Source organism: Pelobates fuscus, chromosome 8, assembly GCF_036172605.1.
Source record: "Pelobates fuscus isolate aPelFus1 chromosome 8, aPelFus1.pri, whole genome shotgun sequence".
Lineage (NCBI taxonomy): Eukaryota > Metazoa > Chordata > Amphibia > Anura > Pelobatidae > Pelobates > Pelobates fuscus.
This window is the reverse complement of record NC_086324.1, coordinates 3652453-3668597: the sequence shown is the minus strand read 5'-3', so window position 1 is coordinate 3668597 and position 16145 is coordinate 3652453. Positions and strand designations below refer to the sequence as shown.

General features: G+C 43.5%; 1 protein-coding gene across 5 annotated transcripts in view; it reads right to left on the bottom strand.

Annotated features, from left to right (window-relative positions):
- CFAP221 (cilia and flagella associated protein 221) overlaps window positions 1-16145 on the bottom strand; it is a 128165-nt gene that overhangs the window by 83074 nt on the left and 28946 nt on the right. For all 5 annotated transcript variants that reach the window (XR_010085185.1, XM_063429150.1, XM_063429152.1 and 2 more), the window contains exon 8: window positions 1099-1258. Coding sequence is in view for 4 of the 5 variants with exons in the window: in XM_063429150.1 (XP_063285220.1) it covers window positions 1099-1258 (160 nt within the window). In the remaining variant the exon portion in view is untranslated. The remainder of the gene's footprint in view (window positions 1-1098; window positions 1259-16145) is intronic.

Sequence of the window (16145 nt, the reverse complement as noted above, 5' to 3'; positions counted from 1 at the left end):
ATGACATGGCCTCCTTGTTCACCTGATCTGAACCCCATTGAGAACCTGTGGTCCATCATCAAATGTGAGATTTACAAGGAGGGAAAACAGTACACCTCTCTGAACAGTGTCTGGGAGGCTGTGGTTGCTGCTGCACGCAATGTTGATGGTGAACAGATCAAAACACTGACAGAATCCATGGATGGCAGGCTTTTGAGTGACCTTGCAAAGAAAGGTGGCTACATTGGTCACTGATTTGTTTTTGTTATATTTTTGAATGTCAGAAATTTATATTTGTGAATGTTGAGATGTTATATTGGTTTTACTGGTAAAAATAAATAATTGAAATGGGTATATATTTGTTTTTTGTTAAGTTGCCTAATAATTATGCACAGTAATAGTCACCTGCACACACAGATATCCCCCTAAAATAGCTATAACTAAAAACAAACTAAAAACTACTTCCAAAAATATTCAGCTTTGATATTAATGAGTTTTTTGGGTTCATTGAGAACATGGTTGTTGTTCAATAATAAAATTAATCCTCAAAAATACAACTTGCCTAATAATTCGGCACTCCCTGTATGTGAGAAAAATAGGCCTTTTGTGTACATAGAAAAAGTCTTAGATCTTTGAGTTCCGCTCATGAAAAATGGGGGCAAATACAAAAGTGTTGTGCTTATAATTTTGTTCAGTGTTTATACTCTGAATCCTGACAGTGTAACCATATTCCCCGAATTCTGACAGTGTGACTATATACCCCGAATTCTGACAGTGTGACTATATACCCCGAATCCTGACAGTGTGATTATATACCCCGAATCCTGACAGTGTGACTATATACCCCGAATTCTGACAGTCTAACTATATACCTCGAATCCTGACAGTGTGACTATATACCCCGAATCCTGACAGTGTGATTATGTACCCCGAAATCCTGAGAATCGAGCTGTGCATCAGAAAACCTGCGCCAGTGACAAGGTATTTGTACTTAAAACACAGTAGGTACACACGTTTTGGACAGAAGTGGAGCACAGGGTAAATATACAGGAAGAGGGGTACACACATTTTGTACAGATGTGGAGTGCAGGGTAAATATACAGAAAGAGGGGTACACACGTTTTGGACAGATGTGGGTTACAGATCCCTGTAAAGGTGCACTTGTGAGGTTTAGCATTAAACTCAGAAACCAGTAATTCCATTTGCATCTGAGCCGTCCCGTAATCCCTGGGGGAGTATGTCACCGTCACATCCACCTGACCATTTGCTGGAATCATTCCTGAAAGAACAAAGGATGAGGTGATCAATATCCCCTACTGCCTAAATCCCATAAACTCTTCCACCCATGCCAATAACCCCTTCTGCCTACATCCTATTAACCCTTCCACCTCTGCCAATATCCAGTACTGCCTACATCCCATTAACCCTTCAACCCGTGCCAATAACCCCTTCTGCCTACATCCTATTAACCCTTCCACCTCTGCCAATATCCCATACTGCCTACATCCCATTAACCCTTCAACCCGTGCCAATAACCCCTTCTGCCTACATCCTATTAACCCTTCCACCCATGCCAATAACCCCTTCTGCCTACATCCCATTAACCCTTCCACCCGTGCCAATAACCTGTACTGCCTACATCCCATTAACTCTTCCACCCATGCCAATAACCCCTTCTGCCTACAACCCATTAACTCTTCCACCCATGTCAATAACCCCTTCTGCCTACAACCCATTAACTCTTCCACCCATGCCAATAACCCCTTCTGCCTACAACCCATTAACTCTTCCACCCATGCCAATAACCCCTTCTGCCTACAACCCATTAACTCTTCCACCCATGCCAATAACCCCTTCTGCCTACAACCCATTAACTCTTCCACCCATGCCAATAACCCCTTCTGCCTACAACCCATTAACTCTTCCACCCATGCCAATAACCCCTTCTGCCTACAACCCATTAACTCTTCCACCCATGCCAATAACCCCTTCTGCCTACAACCCATTAACTCTTCCACCCATGCCAATAACCCCTTCTGCCTACAACCCATTAACTCTTCCACCCATGCCAATAACCCCTTCTGCCTACAACCCATTAACTCTTCCACCCATGCCAATAACCCCTTCTGCCTACAACCCATTAACTCTTCCACCCATGCCAATAACCCCTTCTGCCTACATCCCATTAACTCTTCCACCCATGCCAATATCCCGTACTGCCTACATCCCATTAACTCTTCCACCCATGCCAATAACCCCTTCTGCCTACAACCCATTAACGCTTCCACCCATGCCAATAACCCCTTCTGCCTACAACCCATTAACTCTTCCACCCATGCCAATAACCCCTTCTGCCTACAACCCATTAACTCTTCCACCCATGCCAATAACCCCTTCTGCCTACAACCCATGAACTCTTCCACCCATGCCAATAACCCCTTCTGCCTACAACCCATTAACTCTTCCACCCGTGCCAATAACCCCTTTTTCCTACAGTGAGGGAAAAAAGTATTTGATTCCCTGCTAATTTTGAATGTTTGCCCACTGACAAAGAAATGATCAGTTTATAATTTTAATGGTAGGTGTATTTTAACAGTGAGAGACAGAACAACAACAAAAAAATCCAGAAAAACGCGTGTCAAAAAAGTAATAAAATTGATTTGCATGTCAATGAGTGAAATAAGTATTTAGTCGCCTATCAATCAGCAAGATTTCTGACTCCTAGGTTTCTTTTATACAGATAACGAGCGGAGATTAGGAGCACTCTCTTAACTGTCAGTATCCCTCGGTCTGGTGTTCCATTCAAGATCTCACCTTGTGGAGTTTCAATGATCATAACGGTGAGGAATCAGCCCATCACCAAAAAACTATTGGTAACACACTACGCCGTGAAGGACTAAAATCCGGCAGCACCCGCAAGGTCCCCTTGCTCAAGAAAGCCCATGCACGGGCCTGTCTGAAGTTTGCCAATGAACATCTGAATGATTCAGAGGAGAACTAGGTGAAACTGTTCTTTGGCTCTTTGGCATCAACTCAACTCGCCGTGTTTGGAGTAGGAGGAATGCTGCCTATGACCCCAAGAACACCATCCCCACCGTCAAACATGGAGGTGGAAACATTATGCTTTGGGGGTGTTTTTCTGTTAAGGGACAGGACAGCTGCACCGCATCAAAGAACGATGGACTGGGCCATGTACTGTCAAATCTTGGGTGAGAACCTCCTTCCCTCAGCCAGCGCATTGAAAATGGGTCATGGATGGGTATTCCAGCATGACAGTGACCCAAAACACACAGCCAAGGCAACAAAGGAGTGGCTCAACAAGAAGCACATTAAGGTCCTGGAGTGGCCTAGCCGGTCTCCAGACCTTAACCCTATAGAAAATCTGTGGAGGGAGCTGAAGGTTCGAGTTGCCAAACGTCAGCCTCGAAACCTTAATGGCTTGGAGAGGATCTGCAAAGAGGAGAGGGACAAAATCCCCAACTACAAGAAACGTCTGACCTCTGTGATTGCCAAAAAGGGTTTTGCCACCAAGTACTAAGTCGAATGGGTCAAATATTTATTTCTGACACACGTTTTTCTTTCTTTCTTTTTTTTTTAATTCTGTCTCTCACTGTTAAAATACACCTACCATTAAAATTATAGACTAATCATTTCTTTGTCAGTGGGAAAACGGGTCAAAATCAGCAGGGGATCAAATACTTTTTTCCCTCACTGTACATCCTATTAACCCTTCCACCCGTGCCAATAACCCCTTCTGCCTACATCCCATTAACCCTTCTACCCGTGCCAATAACCCCTTCTGCCTACATCCCATTAACCCTTCTACCCGTGCCAATAACCCCTTCTGCCTACATCCCATTAACCCTTGCACCCGTGCCATTATCCCGTACTGCCTACATCCCTGTGACAAACTCCCCCTTTTAAGGGAGTTTTCCATGAGTTTTTGGAGGGGCCTGCTTGCCCGCCTCCTGCCCTGGGACTATGGCCCCTGGGATGTATTGCCCTTTGAAAGCGGGCTTATTTGGGCTTATTGGATTTTAAAATACTTTTTCTGCCCCTTTAATTTCATGGGAAAATGTGCCTCTTCCCCTCCCAATTTTCCTATCCTATTGTTCTCCACTGGCTGCTTTGTCTCTCGTCAATCTCTCATCAGCCCTGGATATTGTTTAACCCCATGGCGATCCAACTGTATTCGTGAGATCTGAGCGCTTTTCGGACATATTGAGCGCTCAGATCCAAGCTATCTGGGGCTATGTTGGACATATAGGTTAAACATTGTATTATATGAGTTATATATTTTTATATAGTTTTTGTAACAGTTTTTGGACTTAGAGATAATTAGCTTACCACAGCCACTTAAGCCAATTATCTCAAGGATAGAGGAGAAGATAGACCGGCTGCACAGCCTAAATCTGTGGAACTTTTTTGGGCATGAAAGCCATGCTTGCGGTCATTCAAATATGACTTCCATAATACTTTTGAACCCCTGCTCTGATATGGGTGATTGTTGGATATGTTGTTCACCCAGATCAGAGCTATCCAGGGATATATGATTTATGGGGATATGTTGTGGTTTTGGGGTGTTTCTGTGTTTTGGGTAAAACTTGATATTTTCAGCCTGTGGTAATTGAGTTAGTCCATTGTCTTTGTTAATTGTATCTCAGGCAGAGGGAAGGGTTTGTGTGCCTTAGCTGGGAGTGTTTGACTGTACCGTGTTGATTGGCTGTTGAAACTTTGTGTCCTGTATACCACAAGGTCCAGGTGGGTGGTAACCTTTTGGGAAAATGTGTATATAAGAAAGTCCTGTGTGCTCATTAAGCCAGTTCGACTTCACCCTCAATCTAGAGTCCTGTCTCCTATTGGGGGAAACAGCTACAAGGGATTGCTATGCTCTTCATACTCCCTTGGATAATCACTAAGCTCTTTTAAGAGCTTGTTCCTGCTTCACTCAAGAGAGGTTCACCCACTGGAGCCTTGTCGTAGGTCCAGGGTGGGTAGGAGACGGTGAGACCCCAACCAAGCTGCGGCGGTTTGTGGGGTCTGAGGTGATTATGGTATCTAGTGGAGTGCTTGGAGCCCTCGGGAAGCGCTAGGAGCATCCTTCAACGGAGGTACCCAGTCGGGGTGCCAGGTGATCCGTTGCAATCCCATTAACTCTTCCACCTGTGCCAATATCTCGTACTGCCTACATCCTATTAACCCTTCCACCCATGCCAATATCCCGTACTGCCTACATTCGATTAACCCTTCCACCCGTGCCAATATCCCGTACTGCTTACATCCCACTAACCCTTCCACCCGTGCCAATATCCTGTACTGCCTACATCCCATTAACTCTTCCACCCCTTCCAATATCTCGTACTGCCTACATCCTATTAACCCTTCCACCCATGCCAATATCCCGTACTGCCTACATTCTATTAACCTTTCCACCCATGCCAAAATCCCATACTGCCTACATCCCACTAACCCTTCCACCCCTGCCAATATCCTGTACTGCCTACATCCCATTAACCCTTTCACCCCTGCCAATATCCTCTACTGTCTACATCCCATTAACCCTTACACCCCTGCCAATATCCCCTACTGCTTACATCCCACTAACCCTTCCACCCCTGCCAATATCCCGTACTTCCTACGTCCCACTAACCCTTCCACCCATGCCAATATCCCCTACTGCCTACATACTATTAACCCTTCCACCCATGCCAATATCCCCTACTGCCTACATTCTATTAATCCTTCCACCTGTGCCAACATCTCGTACTGCCTACATCCCATTAACCCTTCCACCCCTGCCAATATCCCCTACTGCCTACATCCCACTAACCCTTCCACCCCTGCCAATATCCTGTACTGCCTACATCCTATTAACCCTTCCACCCATGCCAATATCCCATACTGGCTACATCCCACTAACCCTTCCACCCCTGCCAATATCCTGTACTGCCTACATCCCATTAACCCTTCCACCCATGCCAATATCCTGTACTGCCTACATCCCATTAACCCTTACACCCCTGCCAATATCCCCTACTGCCTACATCCCACTAACCCTTCCACCCCTGCCAATATCCTGTACTGCCTACATCCTATTAACCCTTCCACCCATGCCAATATCCCATACTGGCTACATCCCACTAACCCTTCCACCCCTGCCAATATCCTGTACTGCCTACATCCCATTAACCCTTCCACCCCTGCCAATATCCCCTACTGCCTACATCCCACTAACCCTTCCACCCCTGCCAATATCCTGTACTGCCTACATCCCATTAACCCTTTCACCCCTGCCAATATCCTCTACTGTCTACATCCCATTAACCCTTACACCCCTGCCAATATCCCCTACTGCTTACATCCTATTAACCCTTCCACCCATGCCAATATCCCCTACTGCCTACGTCCCACTAACCCTTCAATCCCTGCCAATATCCCGTACTTCCTACGTCCCACTAACCCTTCCACCCATGCCAATATCCCCTACTGCCTACATCCTATTAACCCTTCCACCCATGCCAATATCCCCTACTGCCTACGTCCCACTAACCCTTCAATCCCTGCCAATATCCCGTACTGCCTACGTCCCACTAACCCATGCCAATATCCACTACTGCCTACATCCTATTAACCCTTCCACCCATGCCAATATCCCCTACTGTCTATATCCCATTAACCCTTCCACCCATGCCAATATCCCCAACTGCCTACATCCTATTAACCCTTCCACCCATGCCAATATCCCCTACTGCCTACGTCCCACTAACCCTTCAATCCCTGCCGATATCCCGTACTGCCTACGTCCCACTAACCCATGCCAATATCCACTACTGTCTACATCCTATTAACCCTTCCACCCATGCCAATATCCCCTACTGCCTACGTCCCACTAACCCTTCAATCCCTGCCAATATCCCGTACTGCCTACGTCCCACTAACCCATGCCAATATCCACTACTGTCTACATCCTATTAACCCTTCTACCTATGCCAATATCCCCTACTGTCTATATCCCATTAACCCTTCCACCCCTGCCAATATCCCCAACTGCCTAAATCCCATTAACCCTTCAACCCATGTCAATAAGCCCTGTTGGTAGCCTTCCCATTAACCCTTTGTGTGCGGCTATAAAGTTTGTGTTTGTTTGCTACCACTTGGAAGACACAGTTAAAGGGTGGGGATAAATCTCTGATGTCACTCTGTATTGATTGATGACCTAATACTGTGCTCGACATGATGTTCTGTGATAAATGAACATGCTTTCTCTAATTATGCTGCTGTGTGGTTTCATAGATGCAAGCAGTTTGTGTTTCTCTGGTGATCAGATTTTGGTGATAAAACGACTTCATTAAATGTTATTTTCCTGCCGCAGTGCTGACTATGAGACTGAGAGAAGCGCAGGCAATCATCTCATTTAGGGATTCACGAGAAAACTCAGCCCTTCGTGTTTCTATGGTCAGTAGTATTACTACCAATAAACTATATTATTATTGCTAGATTTATCAGGGATTCTGACTATTTCCATGGTGTTATCTCCAGTTATTCCCCACAGTCTGATTAGTTGGATATAATAAAAAAAAAATACAAATCAAAACACAGTATAGTTTAGAGGATGTAAAAGATCACTTAATTTGTTTCAAAAGTATATGAACACGGATAAACCTATCTGGCTCGTAATCAGATAATCGGTCCTGTTTCTTCCTGGTAGTTTGGCTTCGCCAGACTAAACTCAAAGGCAGACTACTACCTGCAGACTTGTCATTGTAATACAGTCTGGGATCGGAAAGCTACCATATTTATAGCTAGCCCGCAAGGTGTCTCAGTGGGAAGCCTCTGACTGCTCACTTCCTGGCTCAGACAAGAAAGTCTGTGCTAGGTGTCATGGCACCTGATGCGCAGACGCAAGTGACCTCACCGGATCGCTGCGGTCACTCAGCTGGCCCCATATACTCAGCAAAGACGTGGTGGATCATGGACCAACCCACCGGAGCGTCCTTCCCCAGTGAGCCCGGAATTTCTATGGATGATGGCCGATGATGGTTGTTTGAAGCCCCGCAGGGTTGGGGGGCACGTGGATGTGCGTGCATCGCCACGTTATCGGCGCGCATCCACGTTTTGGTACCACATGATCCCTGCCTACCAATAGCAGTTAGGTTTGGGCTATTTAAACCTCTTAATGTGTTTCCTCTTTGCCCTGTCATGGTTTCCATTCTGTTTGGTTATCCGAGAGCGCATTTTTGTCTATTGTTATCCTGGTTATCGATCGTGGCTTGTTCTGACTATTTATATTTCTGGCTTCCTGACCCTATGGCTTTTGTTTACTGTTTATGCTTCTGTCTGCATTCCTCACCTCGGCTAGTTTCTGGTTATTCTATATACGTTAATTCTGGCCATTTTAAGGCCCAGTAATACCTTTCCTCTTTAGTTTATTATTTTCCGTGTTGACTTAATTCTGCGTGTTGGGCCACTGTATTGTCCTGACGCTAGGTAAGAAGAGGAGGACTTGTGGTGGCTGTAGATACTAGATATGAAATCTACTGCAAGTCAAAGAAAACATGCTAAACAAAAAAAATATATATATTTTTTTTTATTGGACTAACAGAATTTTGGAATGACAAACAGAGGGGGAGGGAGCTGCTCCGTTATCGGGTCTAAATCATTTATAAACAAAATGAAGCCTGTAATTCACACCCGGACTGCGATACAAGGGTTAACTTTACAACAGGCAAGATAAAACCTTTAAAATGTACCTCCCACTTGCAATTGGATATTGTTTGAGCAGCAATAAACTAGAGAGATCGTGGTCAGTAAGTGAGGTCCCACAAATATCCACAGATATCACATGAAATGTGCTCTGCTTATTCTGTTTAATATTACAGAAATATAATGCATTTATTTTAAGATCTCTGTGATACAGTTACTGACTAACCCCATATGAAGAAGTGCAATAATTAGATCACATTGTTAAAAGTGACCTTTCACACAATTACATGCAGTTTACAAGGATTAAGCACTATTTCACAATTCTATCAGATTATCAGTATGTGATTTAAATGTGAGTGGTTTTCCTATAGCCACTATCTGCATAATTTGCACTTTATCATATTGTACTGTACCATTATTGTCTCTTTCTATTACCCTGAGGTTCACAGCATTGTACTCTTTGAAGGTCTATGTACGTATGATTTTTGGGCACAGTATACGCCAAACTTTTTTCTGCTTATCAATCACACGAGGTTTTGGCAATCCTTTTATTGTGTACCGCAGCCCCTACCAACCTACTTCACTATAGTGAGCGCCTATAACTCTTGTTCTTTCATAAAAGACTTTGTTCATGCACTTTCCCTATTCTGTTTAGGAACCGAATGGACGCACAAACCATGGACCACCCGGGAGCTTATTAAGCCTAATTGACACTTTGTAACAATTCCAACCTCAGTGCTTTAATTGTTCGTCTGGGTGGCCGCACACGCATCTTGTTCCCGCGAACACAGGCAGTGGTGTTTGGGCGTCAAACTCATGGAACTGAAATCGGACACTGAAACTCCCGAACACTGCTGGACTTCCAACATAACCTGCGTTCGGTTCTGTACATCGTAGAAGGGCACTGTTTGGTGGAATCGTTCGTCTGAACAAGGTGAACAAGCTCCAGGGTAAGACTATTGAATCTGTTCGGTAGTTTGTTCGGTTTAATCTACCTAACTAGACCGACCACTAGTCCTGATTCCATGGAACTGTTTTGGGCATAGGACCATGTGCGCGGTCGGTCAAATAATTGACTTCCATGGAAATCCCGAACCACTGAACCGATCTGAGTGATTTTTGGATTTATTGGTCACCCAGATCAGGGGGTTATCAGGGAATATGACTTTTGTGGGGTTTTCATGTGTTTTGGGGGTACTTTTGGGATGTGTTTAACCCTCTAAGGACGTGAGCGTGCTATGCTGTCCTTAGGGAACCGGCTCTATGTACTTACCCGATCGCCGGTGATCACACGCCGGCAATCGCAGTATGGGGACTTACCTGGGAGCCCAGGGAGTCCCCCTCCTTCCTCTTCGGCCCCCCTAGGCCATGTGAATGCAAAGTCCTTGCGAGGACCTAGCGATCACATGGACGGCATAGCCGCCCAAGGCAATGCCAGCAGGAGGAGTGCCTGTAATGACAGGTACTCCCCCTGCTGCCTGACAAAAAAAAAAAAAACTGTTTAAAACAGTGTAAAATTAAATATATACTTAGATCATATATTTATGATTTAAGTATATATATATATATATATATATATATATATATATATATATATATATATATATATATATATATATATATATATATATATAGAAAAAATACCGGCACTCTAGGTCTTCCAAACGATATTTATTTTCTGTCAATGCAAAGGGTCAACGTTTCAGCCCACATTCGGGGCTTTCATCAGGACACATCAAAATTGATGTGTTGATGTGTCCTGATGAAAGCCCCCGAACGGGGGCTGAAACGTTGACCCTTTGGATTGACAGAAAATAAATATCGTTTGGAAGACCTAGAGTGCCGGTATTTTTTCTATTATATTTCTTCATATTAAATTAAAGCAAAGATTATAGCTTTGTCTCTAACAGCCCCGCTCTAAACAAGAAGGGGGGGGGGGGGGGGAGATAGGTACAAGGCAGTATGGTCAGGTGGTGGTGCCGGCTCCACCGAGGGCTTATACCCAATTTAATTAATAAACTGAAAAACAAACATCGTCTCCAACTAGGGAGATCTAAGAATGCTGGCAATGGTCATGAATAAACAACACAATAGGAATGATACACAAAAATCTCTAACTTGGTTATGGTAGGTGTCTATATGAGGGAACAGTTGGAACCAATGTTCCAGTATATTTGCAAGTGCCCTTTATTCACAAAACTTTTTACATATAACTTTATTAATCTTTAATTAAAAATGCGAAAATAAAGGGAACACAGAAAAGCTTGGGTCTAATTAGGCTAATATATTGATTAGTTGTTCGCTTGACTATCGCCTACAAGACCTAATGCAAGAAGGCAGATGGATCCTCAGAGCAGATAGCCCTCAGTGGGTTAAAATGAGCAAAATTTCCTAAAAACCTATCGGGATAAACAGGGGGAGGGAACCGAAGATTGCTACATTTGTTACAAAGTAATCCTTGTAATGGAGAAAAATCAGCCTTCGCATCTGTACTCAGATAAGCCACAACGGGCAAATTAAACCGCTGGCCGTTTAGCTCCGGTATAATTGAAGAAAACATCCATCGTTTGGTACATTCTTATCCCTTAGGAACACCCAGAGGTATTTCAATGCCCTAACCAAATGCATCTATTACTGGAAAAGGTACATAGATGATATTGTAATCATATGGACAGGCACAGGGGAACAATTCTCCCACTTTGTACGGACATTCAATACTAATGATTTAAACCTCAAGTTTACAGCTGAAGTGGGAACCCCGTCTCTTACTTTTCTAGACCTTACTTTGATCCCGAATTTTAATGGGACTATAAAGACCAACCTATTCAGGAAAAGTACGGCTACCAACAGTCTGCTCAATTGGAGGAGTCATCATCCAACCCCACAGAAAAAGGGAATTCCCATAGGCCAGTACTTACGCCTTAGGCGTAATTGTTCGGATATTGAGGATTTCAAATCCAAGGCCAGAGATCTGAGGGTCATGTTTAGATCAAAAGGATACCCCAATAAATGCCTTAAGAGGGCTTACCACAGAGCTCTCCTCACGGAGAGAGAGAGTCTCATAAGAGAAGATAGTCCATCTTTCAGGAAAACGAATGAGTCAGACCAGAAACAACTTAGATGCGTCGCCACTTTCGACGCAGGTTGGGACCACGTTAGATCCATTTTGAATAGATTCTGGCCCATATTGAAATAGGATGAACTATTGAAGGACATTATCCCGTCACAAGCATGCCTAGTAGCTAGGAGAGGGAGGAATCTCAAGGACTCTCCAGTCTTAAAGGGTCAAGATGCAAAGCCTGCAGATGCAAAGCCTGTGATTTTATTAAAAGAGACTCAAAAAATTTCAAAAATAGCTCAAATAGTCTGCATTTTGACACTCCCTCCTTCTTCAATTGTAGCTCCAAGGGCCTGGTCTATTTGATTACCTGTCAATGCACGATTTTATATGTGGGAAAAACATTTCGTCCCTTCAGGAGAAGAATATTAGAACATGTCAATTCAGTGAAAACAACAAGACACATAGAGACCCGGTCTCTAGACACGTTAAAAATGCTCATCAGGGGGAAGCCACTGTACTTAGGTTCCAGGGTACAGAACTTGTAAGACAGGACCAGAGCAAGGGCAATTGGGACCAGCGCCTTAGGAGGAAGGAGTGCTTTTGGATTTACCGTCTGCAAACATTGTCCCCAAAGAGACTAAACCAGGGTTTTTCCTACTCCCCGTTTATCACATGATCTCATAATATATATATATATATATATATATATATACACAACTTATAAATATTGGAATGCACTGTAAATATTTACACGTATACACAGAAAGCACTAACTATACTGGGCCTATGTAAATACTGTAATAGCCAGCTCACAGAATAGGGAATACGATGAATGAGCTTCCTATTATAATGCACACGGATAAGATAGCAGAGATTATATGAGGCTCATTATATCAAGCACCTCTGGAGACTGCCTTTAATTCCCCCATTAATGTAGGGGAAAGAGGCCCACATCTATCCTAGTACAAATACATTCAGTTCCCCTGAGCTGGCACTTAGGGTTTCTCCCTGGGATTTTTTAGACATTTACAGTGCATTTTGTTCCTTTTTATGACTACTTACCTAGGGGAATTGATAGCATTAATTAATTTGAACATAAGCCCTAGATTGGGTGATAGGAATTGTTTGCCCCATTAAAATGGATTGATTCAGATTTAAATTTTCGTTCCAGTCTTTATTCCCCCTACCAAGCTAAATTGGTTATGAAAATTAGGACCCCTATACTTACCTTAGCTTAGCACTGTACCACAAGCTTCACAAGAAGCATGGGCAATTTAATTAGTGATGATACTGCCACTTTAAGAGTCCAAGAGTGTAATGTATAGGGACGGAGTACATATTAGCTTTGTTATGTAGGATTTATAAAGACTGTACAACAGTCCAGAATTCCCTTACTGCTCAATAACAAGGGGTCTGAATTTGTAATTGGTACAATACATTTTGTTCCCCTAACTGGAACATATTAGCAGGGGGGCCCTTTGGGACTCCTTAGACGAGTACAACAACCCCCTTTCTTCATCCTTTATTACAATTATTCTTGGGGGAAAAAAATCAAGGCACTGTGTTAATGGAGCACCATCCCGATATCGGGCAGTACAATCATTCGGATCTATCAATGAGATGACGTCAGTGTGAAAACTCCGCGTCCTCACCCCTTTTGCTATGTAGGTCGGCACGTCACCAGTGACGTAGGGGTAATCCCACACGTCATGGATGGCGATAGGGAGACCCTACATTTGATTGGCTATTACACATTTAAAAGTCCCGTTTTTTTAGAAGGCAAGTTTCAACCCCTGACGAAGGTGTTTTAACACACCGAAACGCACGTCAGGTTTTTGATTTGTTTCACTTAAAGGAACACTATAGTCACCTAAATTACTTTAGCTAAATAAAGCAGTTTTATTGTGTAGATCATTCTCCTGCAATTTCCCTGCTCAATTCACTGTCATTTAGGAGTTAAATCACTTTGTTTCTGTTTATGCAGCCCTAGCCACACCTCCCCTGGCTATGATTGACAGAGCCTGCATGAAAACAAAACTGGTTTCACTTTCAAACAGATGTAATTTACCTTAAATAATTGTATCTCAATCTCTAAATTGAACTTTAATCACATACAGGAGGCTCTTGCAGGGTCTAGCAAGCTATTAACATAGCAGGGGATAAGAAAATCTTAATTAAACAGAACTTGCAATAAAGAAAGCCTAAATAGGGCTCTCTTTACAGGAAGTGTTTATGGAAGGCTGTGAAAGTCACATGCAGGGAGGTGTGACTAGGGTTTATAAACAAAGGGAATTAACTCCTAAATGGCAGAGGATTGAGCAGTGAGGATGCAGGGGCATGTTCTATACACCAAAACTGCTTCATTAAGCTAAAGTTGTTCAGGTGACTATAGTGTCCCTTTAACTCTTCACTTAGGACACTGTGTTGCACGAAATGGGTATTTAGACCCGTTTCTTTTTTGTTTGTTTTAGTTGGTTATGTCGATGGGGAACAGGGGAGACTGTCATATCTCTTAGAGTGAGTTCTAGTTTAGAACACCCACGAAGACGTTACAGGAGACTAGGGACTAGCATTGGAGATCGTAGATAGGACTCCAGCGAATGCCGATATGGTCCACAATAGAGTTGAAATACCTCTGGGTGTTACTAAGGGATAAGAATGTACCAAACGATGGATGTTTTCTGCAACACCTCCAATTTTGCTCACTCGTTGCAGCATGTGTATGGAGCTCAGCCATACTGGGTGGTGTCTACAGCAAAGTGATTTAATGTGTTTAATATGACTTGTGATCAATAAACCCTGGCTGATTAATAGACTGCATTATGTTATTGTAAGTCAGCTATCATCAAATACAACAGAATAGTGATGACTGTATCTTTTGTCTAAAAAGAAGACACTGAGAAGCAGTTTACAAGCTCTATTAGAATATCTGCTGAATTATTACCTAGGAGCTCCACCTTTTATATGTATGTATAACCCAGTGGGAAATGCCCCTGGAATGTGATTAAGGAAACCCCTTGCATGGGGAGTTGCATAAAAGGTTGTGTGTGGCTCCCAATAAAGCTGTTCAGTTCATCCACAGCATAGAGCCTCGATCATGTGTGTGGGAGAAAGCTAATAAATTATATCACTTGCTCTTTTATGGGCTATATGCTATACTCTCTTGGAGGAGAGATCTTCTCATTGAGAGCTGGATCCAGGTGTTGGTCCAGGGTGGAAAATCATGGCGAGACCATTATGGTGTCCGGTGCAGTGCTTGTGGTACTCGGTAGGCACTAGGAAGCAGCGATTGGCATAGGTACCTGTAACGGAGCTCCCTGTACCCGGCTGGGTACCTCCGCCAAGGACCGCTTCCTAGCTGGAACAGGGGACAAACCGCAGCAATTCTCCCCACAGTCACAGTGGCTTGACTGGGGTCCTGGAACCGCTCCCTCCTGGAGCTGAATGGGGAACTCGCTCTAGACACCCCCAGGCACTGGACGACACTCAGTCCTGGGAGCTCCAGTCCTTACAAGGACTTTCCTCGTCTAATCCTCCACCCTGAACAGTGATTAAAGAGTAGCCCTTTCCCCTCCCACTAACCAGACGACACATAGTTCTGGGAGTACAAGCTGGGATACCTTTATTGGCAGCCAACACTGGCCTTATATGCAATGGGCACTCCCCCTGGACTTGAGAGTAAACTACAGTAAAAACATACACCTGAGAGGGAACTAGTTACAAGCAAACATTCCACATACTCATCCCCTGTGCCTGGGAGATAATTACCTGAGCACACAAACATATAATTAAATTATCTTTCAGTTACAAAAACATACAATTTAACAAATTGGTTCGTGCGGCTGTTCGGTTACCGAACAATATAATCCAAATTGCACAAACCAAGCCCTTTTACAGTATATTTTTCATGGCCCATAATCCTGGGGCAGGAGGCTGGCTAGCAGGCTCCTTTAGGAGCCTGTGACGAGGTTTGGTTTGTCACAGCTATGTTTCATGGTGTATTTTGTTGCCTATTCTATCAGATTATCAGTATGGGTTTTTTTAGGTGTATTTTTGCTGTTGTTTTTTTCAGTTTTTTTTTTTTATTTCAGATGTGTACCTGCCTTGCATACGTTTTGATAATGCTTATGTAATTCAGGCCTTGTTACAATGTCATCATCAATATCATAAATATATCTTGCAATACTGTTAATCTTACTTATCCCTCCCACCCGGATCCCCCCCCCCTTTCTCTATTAATTAATTTGTAGTATAGGTTTTTTTCTCTGTCAACGTTACTCATCTGATTTGGAGAGAGAGAGAACCTGAGAGAACCTCTTATATCCTATGTAGTTTTGATGTTTTATTATTTTATTTGTCTGCCCATTTTGGGGTTGTATTCTTTTCCTTTCTTCTCCCCTCA